The following is a 15,782-nucleotide window of genomic DNA, read 5'->3' on the forward strand; positions in this document are numbered from 1 at the left end:
ACGGAAATGACCAAATTCCAAGATAACGGCCGATTTTGGCTCTTTATTGCCAAAACATCAAATGTGGAGCAAAGAGAGAAGTAAACACTCTAGATATCTGTTTTCGAGGTCACAGATTCCAAAAATATTGGGGGAAAAAAATATTATGCCAAATGGTACTCATTTGGACCAAGCACTCGGTAGTAATTTTGATTAGTGTGTTCAGGAACACTCGAAGACTTCGTCTCCTCCTACGAGGAACCCAATCAAGCAGCTTCCTCGGCAGTCCTACGCCCGTCATTCTATAGAAATGACCATACCGGTCAAGCTCTCTGATCATGACGTCGAATACGATGACATTTTCGACTCCCATGATATGACGCACTCTTTCATTGCGGACCCGATCGCTCCTAAAAATTCCTACAGCGGCCGTCCCCAGAAATCCGTCTCCGTTGCTCGCAGCATCCTCTGGGTCCGTTCCTTCAGCTGCCAAACTTCACAGTCACATGTAGAAATACTTTTGACTAGAACGTTGTAAATTTTCTCGTGCTTGTGCCGAGTCGCACTCCGCTTTTCTTACAGTGTTCCTTGATCCCTTGATCCGTTCTTCCATCTTGGGTCAAACGCACCCCCAAGTACCTATAGTGCGCGCAGCCTTGATCTGCTGCTCATCCTCCAATTTAATGCTTCGCTGATCACCTTCGTATGTCAGTTTCTTGGATTTGCTGATGACCAAGTGGTGATTACACAAAATCAAGATGACGCCTAGTACATGATACGCAAGTTGGTAGAGGAGTATCAAAAGTGGGGTTTGGAAGTTAGCATATCCAAATAATTACTATACAGGGTGATCCAAAAATCCCTCCCACAGCCTCTAACTTTTAACCTAATTAAGGTAAAAATTTGAAACTTGGAAGATGTTCCCAGGTCTAAGGGAGCTACTTTTTGGCCCCCCTAAAATTTTCAGGGGGCTCCCTTAGGGGAGAGGCAACGGACCCCACTTTTTAATTTTCAAATGGGAAGGCCCTCTTTGTGATAGGTCGTTCGGAAGAGCATTAAAAGAGAAAACTTTTCGCGCAAACCCGAAGTCAATATCTCAAACCGTTTCAAAATGGCGGCCGGTTAAAGTTCAAAATGGCCCAAAATTCAGACCGGTTATTTGTTGATGGATTTGCGTGAAAATCAGTATCTAGAGATATTTTGACACGAAAAAAAACGAATTTGACGTTAGATTTTCAAAAAAACCGAATTTTTAAAAACGGCCGCCGCACAGTGCAGTGTCCTTATGGGCGGATGGGAAATAATTCATATCTGATCGAATAATGCATGGAATTCAATGAAATTTTGACAGTGTTAAGTATTCATCATGTTCTTCCTTGTATTAAAGTCAAAGTTTCCAAAATTCCCCAAATGATTGAGTATGGCGTTGCCAAATTTTGCCAAATGTGCCGTTATTTTTCCACTTATTTTAATGACATGAGTACATTATTTTTGTGGGTAAAAGAGAGAAAACCAACCTGAAATCACTACTAATAAGGCTTACGAGGGTATATCTGGCCCTCTCATAACACTTCCATTTTAAATACAGTGTTGCCAACGCGCCTGGAAAAAACAGTTTTTTTAGCAATAATTCAAGGATTAAAATGTATAGATTCACGCAAGCTCGCTCCAAAAATCGACTGTATACTTACAGATTCTAACGATGCATATTTTATTTTTTAACTCTGGGCCTAACAAAACTAAGGTCTATCCTTTCTTTCATTCCCAATTTCAATGCTGCGTGAAATGAAAGCTGAAAAATTCAAATATACACTATAAAATAATGAGGTTTCCGAGGATCAGCATGAGAAAAAGGACGAACACTTGGATTTGGACATATTACAAGTCTTTAATAAAAAGGAAAAGGCATTTCAAAAAATAAAAAATTCAGCACAGTAAAACATCACCGAAAATTTACAGCAAACTTAAACTTCACAAGAGACAAGAGAAAAAGAAAGATAAAAACAGAAAATCCATAAAAAATACACGACATTTTGTCAAATCTTCGTCTGAGACACGTTTGTTTGCGAACAGTTCTGCGGAGTTTCCCCTCAATTGTTGTAACGCACTCCTTTTTCGATGCCCGTGTCCACAAGTCGAAGAGATCTAGTCCAGGCGCCTGGTAGCTAAAAATGAGGCTACCTGGAATTTCGGGTACACAACGATTTTTTGACCTACTTTATGTTTTTTGGGTCGCTGAATCCGAATCTGAAGTTTCCAACCGCGTATCTGGTGAGCATATTCCGCCATTTTGAAAAAATGGCCTAAAAAGGCCTTTTTTGCGGTTTTATTGATATAGCGGCTACGCATGAGAAAAAGTCCCGGATTGAGTTAATGTTTTGAATAGCTGACATAATTTGAAAGAAAATGGTGTGTACATATGCTAGGTTTGCTTAAAAATTGAGGAAGATCCAGCATCGTGAACATCGCGCCCATTCACGTTTTCGCGGCGCACCCGTCAACGCGCGATCCGGCTCGCCGCGGTCAGCCAAGTTCCGAAGCGTTCCAAAGTTCCGAAATCCGAGGTTCCTCAATTTTTGAGCATACTTAGCATATTCATATACCATTTTCTTCAAAATTATTTCAGCTATTCAAAACATTAACTAAATCCGGGACTTTTTCTCATGCGTAGCCGCTACATAAAAAAAAAAAACCCGCGAAAAAAGGCCTTTTTAGGCCATTTTTTCAAAATGGCGGAAAATGCTCACCATATACGCGGTAGGAAACTTCAGATTCGGATTCAGCGACCCCAAAAACATAAAGTAAGCCAAAAAAAATCGCTGTGTACCCAAAATTCCAGGTAGACTTACCAGGCGCCTGGACTAATCAAAGTTTTTCAGAGCGAGACCTTGAGACAGAAAAAACGATATAACTTTATTATTCGCAGCCAGACGCAGATGGGACTTGAAAATTCAGAATCTACAGGAAATTTGCAATCATTATCACTTGTCAGGAAAATAGGTTATTTTTGGTTTTTCTTAAAAACGTCTTTAAAGTTTAAATAAGAGGGAAGAATATTAAATTAGAGTACCATCGAAAAACGTGCTCAAAAGTAATGTTTAGAAGTTGAAAAAATAATTTTTACGATTAAATCTTAATTAAATAACTTACCAGGAGTGTTTGTAGCCATTTTTATCACCAACCGGACATTTGGTACCGTGTCAATCATCCTTGATCACTGCTATCACGACACTTGCGCGTCATCGGCTACCAGTCACCGCGCGCGGAGCTTAAATCTCATCACCTCCCCTCACGCCAATTCGATGCAAATCAGTAAACAAACATTGAAAATAATACCACCAATGTCCCCATTTTTCGTATATCTCATTACTTTTTTCATTTTACATGTTCGAAAATTTGACTTATTTCCATTGGACACTGCACTGTAGCGCCGGTTAAAGTTCAAAATGACTGAAAATTGGTTTTTTCAGAAATTTAAGTTCAAATGTGTTAAACTTATGCCAAAATACCCTCAAATTCCGAGCTTTATAAAACCCTCAGCAAAAAACCGAGGTGGCAATTTTCGGCCATTTTTGAAACAGCGGCACGGTATTTCGGAAGAAACAACGCTATGTACTGCAGATCTAGTATAAACTCTCACTACATATGTCCAACTATTGGTTGGAGCAGCAGGTATCCGAGGATTCCAAAATAGATTTAGATTATAATATAAGGTAAAAATTGAACTGAACCGGATGAAAATCACACCGTCGAAACATAAGGAACGAACAGTTTCCTGTGTTTAATCCCTTCGTAAGAAATGCTCGCATACAACATTGCACCCACTTAAATAAAGTGAAAGAAAAGAAAGAATCTTTACCATCTCAATTTTATTAGATTTTGGGCCATGGTAAAGAATCAAGATCATCGATTAGGTATCAATTTTCCCCTTTACAGCTGAATATCGGTATATTTCCCTTTAAAGCTATAGTAAAGAATCGAAATAATCAACTGTCGGTATAATTTTCTTTAAAGCTATAGTAAATAAAGCGGAATCATCGATTGGTGAAATTTTTCCGTTAAAGTTATGGGAACTTTTCGACTATCGATTTATTTCTATTATAAAATACGGTAAAGAATCGAAATATTCGACTTTCGATTTATATCTAATTATAATTATGGTAAAGAATCGATCATTAATTTAACCGTAGCTGACTATCGATCCTTAACCCTACCTTAAATGTCAGATCGAACGATTCATCGACCGTAAAGCAATGCACTGGAGCTTTTCAATACCGTTCTTCGCAACTGGGGGCTCCCGCAATGAAATTTTGAGTCTTTTAGGTTTAATAAATTTTTTGGAGGCTTCCGGTGGTCTTATTGCATTCATATTTGAAAAGTAGTGGGTGTGTAGTCGTCAAAAATCGTCTAGGACGTACCGTTTTCGAGATATTGAGCAAAAACCATCGATTATTGATATTTTACCTTTATATCTGATGTAAAGTATCGAAATCATCGACCATCAACATTCTCATATGAAGTTGTGGTAAGTAATCGAAATCATCGAGTATTGTTACATTCCCATTTACAATGGACCACTATACAAGGTGCGAATTTAAGCATTCTGATACGTGTTTCTTAACCAGAACTCCACGGAGAACACGATTCACGCAATTAAATTGATGAAACCAACTCCGAACGAAGATATTAACGTTTTCATTCCCTGCTAAAAATGTTCCGTGTGGATGATTTCCATGAAGTTGATTTCCATGAAAAAATGACACGGAAAAGTGGAACGGGAAATATTTCCATGTGGCTGATTTCCGTGTGGCTGATTTCCATTTGGCTGATTTCCATGAAAATGTTTCATGGAAACGAAATCATTTCCGTGAAAATTTTTCGTGGAAACGAAATCATTTCCATGAAAATTTTTCATGGAAACAAAATGATTTCCGTGACAATTTTTCATGGAAACAAAACCATTTCCATAAAAATGATCACAGGATGGTTTCTCAGTACCATCCAAACTGCTCATGGAATTTAAATAAATCTTAGAATCAAGACAAAGGAGACAAGCGTCCCTATGAGAGCATATGATAGTTGAGCCATGCAGACATTCTCAATAACATAGAAAATGAACAAACAACACTCATCAACTTGCTCAAATCTGTAATCCACTGGGTCAGAAAAATCCACTTGAAGACAATAAATCCAAATTTCCGATTAGAACTGGTGCAGGTACGGAGGAACTTTTGAAAACACTATGAGTGCATTGTAAAAATTTCTAAAGAACTTTTTAACGTAGAAGAAAAGTTAGCACCATGATTTAATAGCTGATCAATACAGAACACCACTCTCAAAAAAGCACTGACACAACACCATTTTTCAGTTTAGTTTTAGAGGAGAAAGCATTTTTCAAAAGATGCGACATCACGCTCCACAGCTTAGATAATTTCACGATTTACTTCGATCATTGATGATATTAAGGTAGCCATCGATTCTCTACCCGACGTTCCTTCCACACATGACAGGGAACATCTAGAGGCATAGAGCCAATGGCACTAGGCAGCAATGTACATCTGATAAGGCAAGCTCCTGGAAGTGTCGATCTGCAAAAATACAAAGTGAGAGACAGATCATCATATTGATCTACCTATGGTTAATGGCCGTCCTTCAAGACTGACAATAAACTACATTACAATGTATCAACCACCATTTGATAATACAGTGGCCGCTCGCTAATTCGAAAATCTCGTTAATTCGAAGGGGAAGTCGATCCCCGTGAGAAAATCCCTTTATTTCGAAAAAATAAATGTATTTGTCTCCCCTCGCTAATTCGAATATTTCAGCGGTTAAGCGGCTCGGCAAACTGCTCTATAATTCGAAGGAGCCGGACCGAAACGCTCTGTAATCCGAAATCTGTCGCGGCGGTGTTCTCATTTTCTCTTGCAAGTTTATTTTTTCGAGCTCTTTTTTCCGCTTTCGCATGTACCCCCTCTCATATGTAATAAAAACCCCACTCTAGCGAGAGGTGGGTCCCTGTTCTCGGCCTTAAAAAACTCGTACATACATATTTTTATTTTCCTATCGTCCCATAATTTCGAATTATAGAGCGTTTTGGGCCCATTACCTCGAATTACAGAACTGTCTTGAAAACCCCGTTAGTTCGAATTTTCCTTGTTGCCGCTCTCTATAATTCGATATTTCGATATTTCGAAAACCCGTTAATACGAAAAAAACGCTCGGTCCCTTGAGTTTCGAATTAGCGAGCGGCCACTGTAGAACAAATTTAAAATAAGAGTATGACCCTTCCGTAGGGAGGGAGGACATTCCTTAGACCTTTACTTCAAACAAAAGCTTAAAAATGGACCACTGTACTACTTACAGGCCACAGCTGCTAAACGAAACACATTCAACCAGTCAATAAAATTTAAAACTCGTTCACTCACCGTCTAATGTTGACGGATAACCTGACATAACACCTGATTTGTAGAGTGGTTCATTCTTGTAGAAGCTTTCGTAAGTATTTCCAGATAGGTACTTTAAAATTAGACAACTGTCAAATGTCCTACAGGAGAGGAAATGGGGGCAACAAAACTTAAATTGTCCTTGATTCTTTTGGAGACACAAGGAAAATGCAGGCAGTATGAGGATGCTCATACTCAGTATGAGGATGACAGACTTTTTAAAGCACTCGCCTGCGAGAGTTGGGAAGTTTCTACTTGTGATGAAGTCCGCGCATATTAAGATTTGCACTTTGAGAGTGCGACAGAAGATCCACCATCTCGATTGTGGTCTTTACCTTCAAGGCTAAATGGATGAAAGATTATCTCCTGTCCCACGGAAGGAGTGGATATATTTACTAGACGTAGACTCTTCGATCAACTTCGTAACCATGGTTAGGAATAGCACATGGTAGTAAATGCATTCGCAAACCAAGAGAATAGAATTTACGATTACCTTGCTCGTTAGAATATATCGACTGAATCGTAAATCGGCAAAAAAAATTAAACTCGAATTACTTGATCAGTATAGCTTGACATGAATGTAAGTACAGTGTGGCAGGCTCATAGGTGTGTCCGTCGTCAAGAGGTGAAAGAGAGAGGATTTACCTGTGTTCAATGAAACTGAGTATAGTTAGGTAATCGCCGATGATACAATCGATTTTTCGTTAAATACGAATCACGAAAAGTAGATCAAACTAAGTTTTCATTTTCAAATTTCCGACTCACGGCATGGCATGGCAGGTAGGGTGAATTGAATTGAACAATGGTTCACGGTTCGGAGTTCCGAGTTGGACACCGGACAGTTGGGTGAGGGACCGAGTCGCCTTTTCCCAAAAATCCAGGTTTCGTATGAAAATGAAAATCAGCCGGTTTAATGATTTAAGAAAGCCAGTATTTGTATTTTAATCCCTTTGAAGACATTTGCCCGATAATTCTTTCGATAATAAATACAACCCTGGAAGTATCGGCAAGGAACGATTATTCCAGGGACTAGGAACATCTTCACAAAAGTTAGGTTATATTTATCTCTCACATGGTTTGGTTCACCATACCTTTTGCCTCAAGTAAATAATTTTATGAGTAATTTTTCACTTTCACACCCTTCCCTACCTCAATTCAGGCTGATGGCCTCAAGTCGTCATATTAATACTACTAAACACGAGTTGAACAGAATATCACTAATTTATTAAAGAGCTGATAACCTAACCTAACCTAACCTTACCTTACCTTACCTAACCTAACCTAATCTAACCTAACCTAACCTCACCGCTAAGTCAGTAAAAGTCGCTGATTTAGATGACTATTTGAATATTAAATTATTTGTTTAAAAAATGAGTTTTGCGACTTATTTAGACGAAGAATCATGATTCGGGGATTATTCAGTTTGAAAAAAAAAAAATCCCACGTTGGGAATTGAACCCAGCACCATCCCATCCACAGGTTTATTCACTTTATTCACACTTTATTCATTGGACCACCGAGCGACCGAAGCCGAGGAAGTAAGTAATATATCAGGCTAGCGTTATTGTTGTTGAAAAGAAGATGCACCGTAGACCGGTGACCGACGCGGGTGGTTGCTGGAGATTCTGCAACTTTTCAAGCCTCTTTCCTTCTCAAAAGTAAACACCGTTTATACATGTCCTGAAAAACCCAATCGTCATAACCTCAATTAGACAGTACACTTGAGGGTGAAAGCTGTAAACCTATTTATATCGTATTTTTATTTTCTTTTGGTCTAATTTAAAAAAAAAATACACAATTTATGTAATTAACCTTTTTTTACGAATTTCCACAGGAACACTACCAGGAAGAGCTTTCGTTGATCTTGGCAATGGGGATTATCGAATGGCTGGAGAACGCTTACAGCAAGGGTTTCAATGAAACCGGCGACGTTACACGGGGTCAAAATCTTCGAAAAGCGAAATGGACTTTCATGCTAAAAAATCGCAGAGATGAGACGGCAATTAAAGAGATGTTAGACAAAATCCATGCGGAGGATAAAAGTTACGATGAGGAAAAACTAGTAAATAACATAATAGAAATTGAGAAAATAGTATTGGGCCAAGAAAAGAGATTTGTGGAAGGAGTTACGAAGGCGGGATCTTATTTAAACCAAGAAAAACATAGAATTAAACTCAGAAGAAATCCGATCATGCTTGTGATCTTTACTGATACTGTGCCTGCACACATAGTAAAAACAGTTAATTTATTAAAGGAGGTGTACGTCAATGAGAAGATTCGTCGTGTCAGTGGAGAAGATTAAATAAGAGATCGATAAGTTGACTTATACAGGGTGTCCCAAAACTCCGTACCCCCCCTCGTAACTTTTGAACGGTTAGAGATAGAAAAACGAAACTTTGGGAATGTTTCTATCTTAAAGGGGTCCATCTTCTAAGGGGATCACAATTTTTGTCCCCCCCTCAGGGGGGGCGCGGGGGCCCCCAACTTTTTTTTTTCAAATGGTAACCCCTATCTTGTGATTCATCATTAGAAAGAACATAAAAAACTAAGAATTTTGGCGCAAACCGCAAATCAATATCTTAATTTTTGACCGAGTTATAATAGGTCAAAGGTCAAATTTGACCTATTTTCAAAAAATCATATCTCCGGCTCAAATTATCGTAAAGAAAAAAACAAAACGGGAAAATTTACCAAATTGTAAGCACTTTCAAGTAAAAATCACAGAAATTACTTCAAACTAATTTTAAGGGGGGTTTCGGACCCCCAAATACGTCATTTTAATGGTCATACGATATTCTCGCGAAATGAGCCAGTTTCCCCTTACTTTTCCTCAACATTATCTTAGTAAGTTCAAAATTAGTTCAAAATTGCGTTTTCAAGTCCCCAAATTCCGAACAAAGTTTTGAAAAGAAATGAAATTTAAGTGGTTGAATTGAATCACCTTAAATTTCGTTTTTTGAACTTTGCTCGAAATTTAGGGACTTGAAAACGCAATTTTGAACTAATTTTGAACTTACTAAAATAATGTTGAGGAAAAGTAAGGGGAAATTGGCTCATTTCGCGAGAATATCGTATGACCATTAAAATGACGTATTTGGGGATCCGAAACCCCCCTTAAAATTAGTTTGAAGTAACTTTTGTGATTTTTACTTGAAAGTGCTTACAATTTGGTAAATTTTCCCGTTTTGTTTTTTTCTTTACGATAATTTGAACCGGAGATATGATTTTTTGAAAATAGGTCAAATTTGACCTTTGACCTATCATAACTCGGTCAAAAATTAAGATATTGACTTGCGGTTTGCGCCAAAATTCTTAGTTTTTTATGTTCTTTCTAATGATGTATCACAAGATAGGGGTTACCATTTGAAAAAAAAAGTTGGGGGACCCCGCGCCCCCCCTGAGGGGGAGACAAAAATTTTGACCCCCTTTGAAGATGGACCCCTTTAAGATAGAAACATTTCCAAAGTTTCGTTTTTCTATCTCTAACCGTTCAAAAGTTACGGGGGGGGGGGGGGGGGGTACGGACTTTTGGGACACCCTGTATGAACTGATAAGTTGTCTTCAGCTCTTACTCTGGTAAGTTTATATATACAGGGTGATCTAGACCACCCGTCCACTATCTTTTTCTCGAAAACGGCGGAGAATTGAGCTTCGGGACCATAACTTTCAGTGGGTAAATTGACCCCGAATAATCGAATGAAAATATTTTCAGCCCCCCAAAATGGCCCCTTGGGGGGGTTTTGGGGGGGAGCCCCCCCGTTTCTCGCAATTTTCAAATGGGAAGGATATGTTTTGACTTTGGATTCGGAATCTACGGTAAAAAATTAAAACACTTTGTTCTTTGCACTTTTTCCCTAAACCCCCATTTTTTTGAGTTATGGGGCATTTTTGGGGCAACTTTCAATTCGACGCTGTAAGCGGCCAAATCATCCAAATTTCAAAATCTAAAAATCTCCTGAGAGGAGAGGTCAATACCTTTTTATTGATGTGCCACATGACCCCTGTTGCTCCAAAATTTTGGGGGCCAAGACCCCCCAAAAATTTGGGGGCTTTGGAGGGCCATGAGTCGAAAACTTCGAAAGGCAATGGTATGTTTTGACTTCAGATTTGGATTCTACGTGAAAAGTTACGTAGAATTGATATGGCGCATGGCCTGTTCGCTCAATTTTTTTTTTACCCCTTATTTTGTCCAAAAATACACGGCTTCATATGGGGAATTGGGGTTCTTCAGTAATTTGGAGCAAACAGGCCATGCGCCATATGAATTCTACGTAACTTTTCACGTAGAATCCAAATCTGAAAGTCAAAACATACCATTGCCTATCGAAGTTTTCGACTCATGGCCCTCCAAAGCCCCCAAATTTTTGGGGGGTCGTGGCCCCCAAAATTTTGGAGCAACAGGGGTCATGTGGCACATCAATAAAAAGGTATTGACCTCTCCTCTCAGGAGATTTTTAGATTTTGAAATTTGGATGATTTGGCCGCTTACAGCGTCGAATTGAAAGTTGCCCCAAAAATGCCCCATAACTCAAAAAAATGGGGGTTTAGGGAAAAAGTGCAAAGAACAAAGTGTTCTAATTTTTTACCGTAGATTCCGAATCCAAAGTCAAAACATATCCTTCCCATTTGAAAATTGCGAGAAACGGGGGGGCTCCCCCCCAAAACCCCCCCAAGGGGCCATTTTGGGGGGCTGAAAATATTTTCATTCGATTCTTCGGGGTCAATTTACCCACTGAAAGTTATGGTCCCGAAGCTCAATTCTCCGCCGTTTTCGAGAAAAAGATAGTGGACGGGTCTGGATCACCCTGTATATGAGCCGACATCGTAGATGTTGCCGATATTCAAGGGGCATTCCAAATAGGCTAAGTGCAGCTTGTGTCAAACCGAGGTAGATAGGCTCTTATATATATAAGTTAAAGAGTTCACGGTTGTAATAATTAATACAAACAAAAATCACGAGTACTTTCCAACCTTTTAGGCAGTCATCCCAATATCTGCATAAAAGGCTGGATGGGCATAAGTTTAATCAACATGAGGTGACGGCGCTAAAGCAACACATGAGAGAAAAGGGTCATTTCTTTGATTTCAATAACACCAGGGTGTTGAAGAGAGAGAGGAATGAACAGATTAGGTTGAATTTGGAGGGGTTATGTATTTTAAATAGCCAAAATGCTATAAATTCTAGAACTGAGTTTGCTCACTTTGAGAAATATTTTTCTAATCTCTGATAACCTTCATTCTGTATGAGTACCTACTACCTCTCTGCGGCGGGGGCTTATTGTTATTGTTTGTGTTGATGTTCGTCATGTCTCCTGTTATCGTTAAACTGGTCTCTTGCTGCTTTCTGTGTTTTTTCCTCGTTCAGTTATGAATAACTCGTCTGCCCTGAAGATGGAGAAAATTGTCTCCGAAACGTCGGTGTGTAAAATGTAGTGTGAAGATTGCAAAATGTAATAAAAAGGTTGGAAAGTACTCGTGATTTTTGTTTAATTATTAATTATTACAACCGTGAACTCTTTAACTTATAATTTCCACTTGAGAAAAAGCGCAATGGGATTCTTCCAATTCATTTCGCGAACATTCGGAATTTTGGCCCTAAGTAGCTTCAAAATATTAAGTTCGTGTTTTGCTAAAACCTTCATCGTTAAAAATAAGAAGCTCTTCTTACTGAACTGTCGACGAAAATACGTGGTTCCCGGCTTTCTGAATTTTCAAATTGACATTCAACGAACGCAAGGACGTAACAGAGCGAAGCCATTTCATCTGGTGGTGTCGGATTTTAAACGTCAAATATTGAACATTGCAATTCAAGATGCCTGGCAGGAGAAAAAAGCAATCAACAAAAAATTCAGAATGGCCAAGGAGAGAGCGGAAAACCTATCATCTAAGGACATTGTAAACAGGTTTTTAACTTTTGAATCACAGCGAAATAATAAAAATTTTGAAACAACTAAGCATAAGCAAAAAGGAAAAATAAAAAATGTTATTAATCATAATGTAGCTACACTCCAAAACAAGTTTAAGGAATTTTTTACGAAACGGTTAGATTGGGTGCTTAATTTAAGTGATATTGAGTTACCCCATGAAGTGTTAAGTGTCCTTTCATTAGGTCCAAAATTTTGTGTTCCCTTTTATGGAAAAGCTATGAAGAATAATCTCACCATGGATATTTTTGCTCATATCGAATCAAAGATTAAATATCGTAACAGGAATTGTGCCAAAAAAATACGTAATGTTGTCGGCTCTATTTTATTTCGATTCAATAAGGGGTACAAATTTATACAGGACAGAAAATTAAGTTTGGACCAAAAAGAGTTTTTCAAATTATTGTATGACCAAATGATCAAAGCAAGGAAGTTCTTAAATGAAAAGAAAAATTTGTTAATTGTGACTGCTGATAAAAGCGACAAGACTGTGATCATTGAAAATACCGTTTACAGAAATAAGATGTTGGAATTGTTATCAAATTCGAAAGTGTATAGGAAAATAGGGAAATGCTTGAAATTTACTTTACAAAATAAAAACAACGCCCTTGTAAAAAAATGGTTCCAGAACAATTGGATAGGCAAATCCACAATGCAGAGTTTAACAATTCTAAATGCAATCCCTTGTAGAATATATGGACTTGTAAAGACCCACAAACCTGGAATGCCATTGAGACCAATAGTGAGCTCAATAAATAGCCCTTTTTATAATATGTCCAAATATTTTGGCAATATATTGGAAAAAGTAGTAGGTAAAACTGGCCATACTGTCAAAAATTCGTATGAATTTATAGAATTTCTAAAAAGCCAAATTCTTCCTGATGACTTCGTTTTAGCATCGTTTGATGTCGAATCAATGTACACAAATATTCCCATAAAGTTAGCTTTGAACGTTATCACGGAAAAATGGCCACTAATTGTCCCACATACAACCTTACCCAAAGAGCAATTCCTAGAGGGTATTAGGGCATGTTTAGACTCAACAATTTTTAAGTTTGGAGAAGATTGCTACAAACGGATTGACGGACTAGCGATGGGTGGACCGGTGAGTGCCAGTGTTGCCAACTTGGTTATGGAATATTTTGAAGAAAAAATGTGTGAAGTTTTTCCGTATTAACGTTATTTTATAACGCTTTGCGGATGACATAATTCTATGTTGTCATAAGGACGATCTCAATAGTATTTACCATTTCTTCAACATGTTTCGAGTAACATTAAATTCTCAATTGAATATGAGCCAATAATGCAATAGCTTTCCTGGATGTTCTTGTTATAAAACAAGGGAGTAATATTTGTACATCGTGGTTTACAAAACCTACTTTTCGCGGCAGATATCTGAATTTTTGTGTCTGCACAACCTCTCTCTCAAAAAATCAATGTAATTAAGAATTTGGCAAGACGCGTATGCCTACATACTCATCCCATGCTCCGCAAGGAAAAAATAAGGGAAGCTAAAAAAATTGTTATTGAAAAGTGTTATCCCAAGCACCTTGTCAACTCTATATTTGAGAATGTAGTGAAATTTGTAATGATAGCTTTCCCCCTCCAAATTGTTCGAAAAAACCGAATTTGTTGTATGTCCGTACGTTTCCTCCTGCTCAGAAAAGATTAGATCCGTGTTAAAGCCGCTGGGCTACACTTTAGTCACTTCTAATAAATCAAATTTACAAAATTCCAGTCTTGTTCGAAGTCAAAAATCCCACTGAAAAGCTGTCAGGAGTAGTGTATGAGATACCGTGTGGAGATTGGCAAGGCTTCTATATAGGGCAGTCCATCCCAATATCTGCATAAAGGCTGGATGGGCATAAGTTAATCAACATGAGTGGACGGCGCTAAAGCAACACATGAGAGAAAAGGGTCATTCCTTTGATTTCAATAACACCAGGGTGTTGAAGAGAGAGAGGAATGAACAGATTAGGTTGAATTTGGAGGGGGTTATGTATTTTAAATAACCAAAATGCTGTAAATTCTAGAACTGAGTTTGCTCACTTTGAGAATATTTTTCTAATCTCTGATAACCTTCATTCTGTATGAGTACCTACTACCTCTCTGCGGGGGGGCTTATTTGTTATTGTTTGTGTGATGTTCGTCATGGTCTCCTGTTATCGTTAAACTGGTCTCTTGCTGCTTTCTGTGTTTTTGCCTCGTTCAGTTATGAATAACTCGTCTGCCCTGAAGATGGAGAAAATTGTCTCCGAAACGTCGGTGTGATATAATGTAGTGTGAAGATTGCAAATGTAATAAAAAGGTTGGAAAAGTACTCGTGATTTTTGTTTAATTAAATATATATACATATAAAATGCAGCTTTTAAGAGGTATCGGTCACTACTGTTTTTCCGTATGGATTTTCCCATACTAGCGAGAACCTCAAATGAGGTTGAGGTCCTTTCTGTTGAGGTTCTCGCTAGTATGGGAAAATCCAACGGAAAAACAGTAGTGACCGATACCTCTAAAAAGAGCTTGCATTTTATATAAATGACGGTCATAACAAATCATTTGATTTGTATAGCACAGAGGCGTGAGTACGTGCTGAGCAAAATGTCCGTAAATGGACTGCTCGAATTTCCTCCGTTGGAGGCCTTCGGGGTGGCTTATTAACTACCTGGGCTCGGGTTGTGGACCGCGCCACCCGCACCCTCCTCCTTGCAAGGGTTGTTCTGTCGTCTCTTTCAACTGCTAATTGAATTTTGGGCAAGGGTTCCCAGACATTAGATGGATAGCATTTTGCAATTCGGAACTATAGGCAGAACGGTAGGTTTTCAGGAGAGCAACTTTTGCAAAAACCATTGGCGTTTTTCATCAAAACGATCAATGTTGCGGTTTGATGGTTCATTTTATAGCTATGAGTTCCTTTAACACCCTGTGTTGACAGATTTGTCAAAAACATCACACTGTTGCCAATAATTACAAAAAAAGGCTTATTTCCTTATTGCAAAATGAAGAATCCGGGGAAGCTCATTTTGCAATTAGGAACTATAGATTGTTTTAGCACTGACTGCATAGGGAGACGACCCTGGTGTCACTATTACAAACTGGAGGGTTACCCCCACAGAGAAAACACCCCTTCCCTCCATCATACGAGGAAAGGGGGAAGGTGCATTGTCCCTGCGGAAAAATATTCTACAAAAAACAGGGTGTGCCAAATATGGATACCTACCGACTGGCTAATATTTCCGAGAATGGTGGCAAATATTAACATGCAATTGGACGGGAGGGTTTATAGATTTGATTGACATGAATCGATCAAAAAATGAAAGCATGAATCGATCAACACCGACTCGATCGACAAATTATTGAAAAACCAGTGTCATGATTCCGACATGACCGACATGAATCGATCGAAAAGTTAGAACATGAACCGATTGACGTGATT

General features: G+C 38.5%; 1 protein-coding gene across 2 annotated transcripts in view; it reads left to right on the plus strand.

The window, feature by feature from the left end:
- The window catches only part of LOC109038246 (uncharacterized), a 64,813-nt gene extending 51,877 nt beyond the window's left edge, over positions 1–12,936 (plus strand). For both annotated transcript variants that reach the window (XM_072303885.1, XM_072303886.1), the window contains one exon: positions 8,260–12,936. In XM_072303885.1, coding sequence (XP_072159986.1) covers positions 8,260–8,727 — 468 coding nt within the window. In that variant the 3' untranslated portion in view covers positions 8,728–12,936. The remainder of the gene's footprint in view (positions 1–8,259) is intronic.
- The last annotated feature ends 2,846 nt before the right edge of the window (positions 12,937–15,782 follow it).

The sequence above is a fragment of the Bemisia tabaci genome, chromosome 9, assembly GCF_918797505.1.
Source record: "Bemisia tabaci chromosome 9, PGI_BMITA_v3".
NCBI lineage: Eukaryota > Metazoa > Arthropoda > Insecta > Hemiptera > Aleyrodidae > Bemisia > Bemisia tabaci.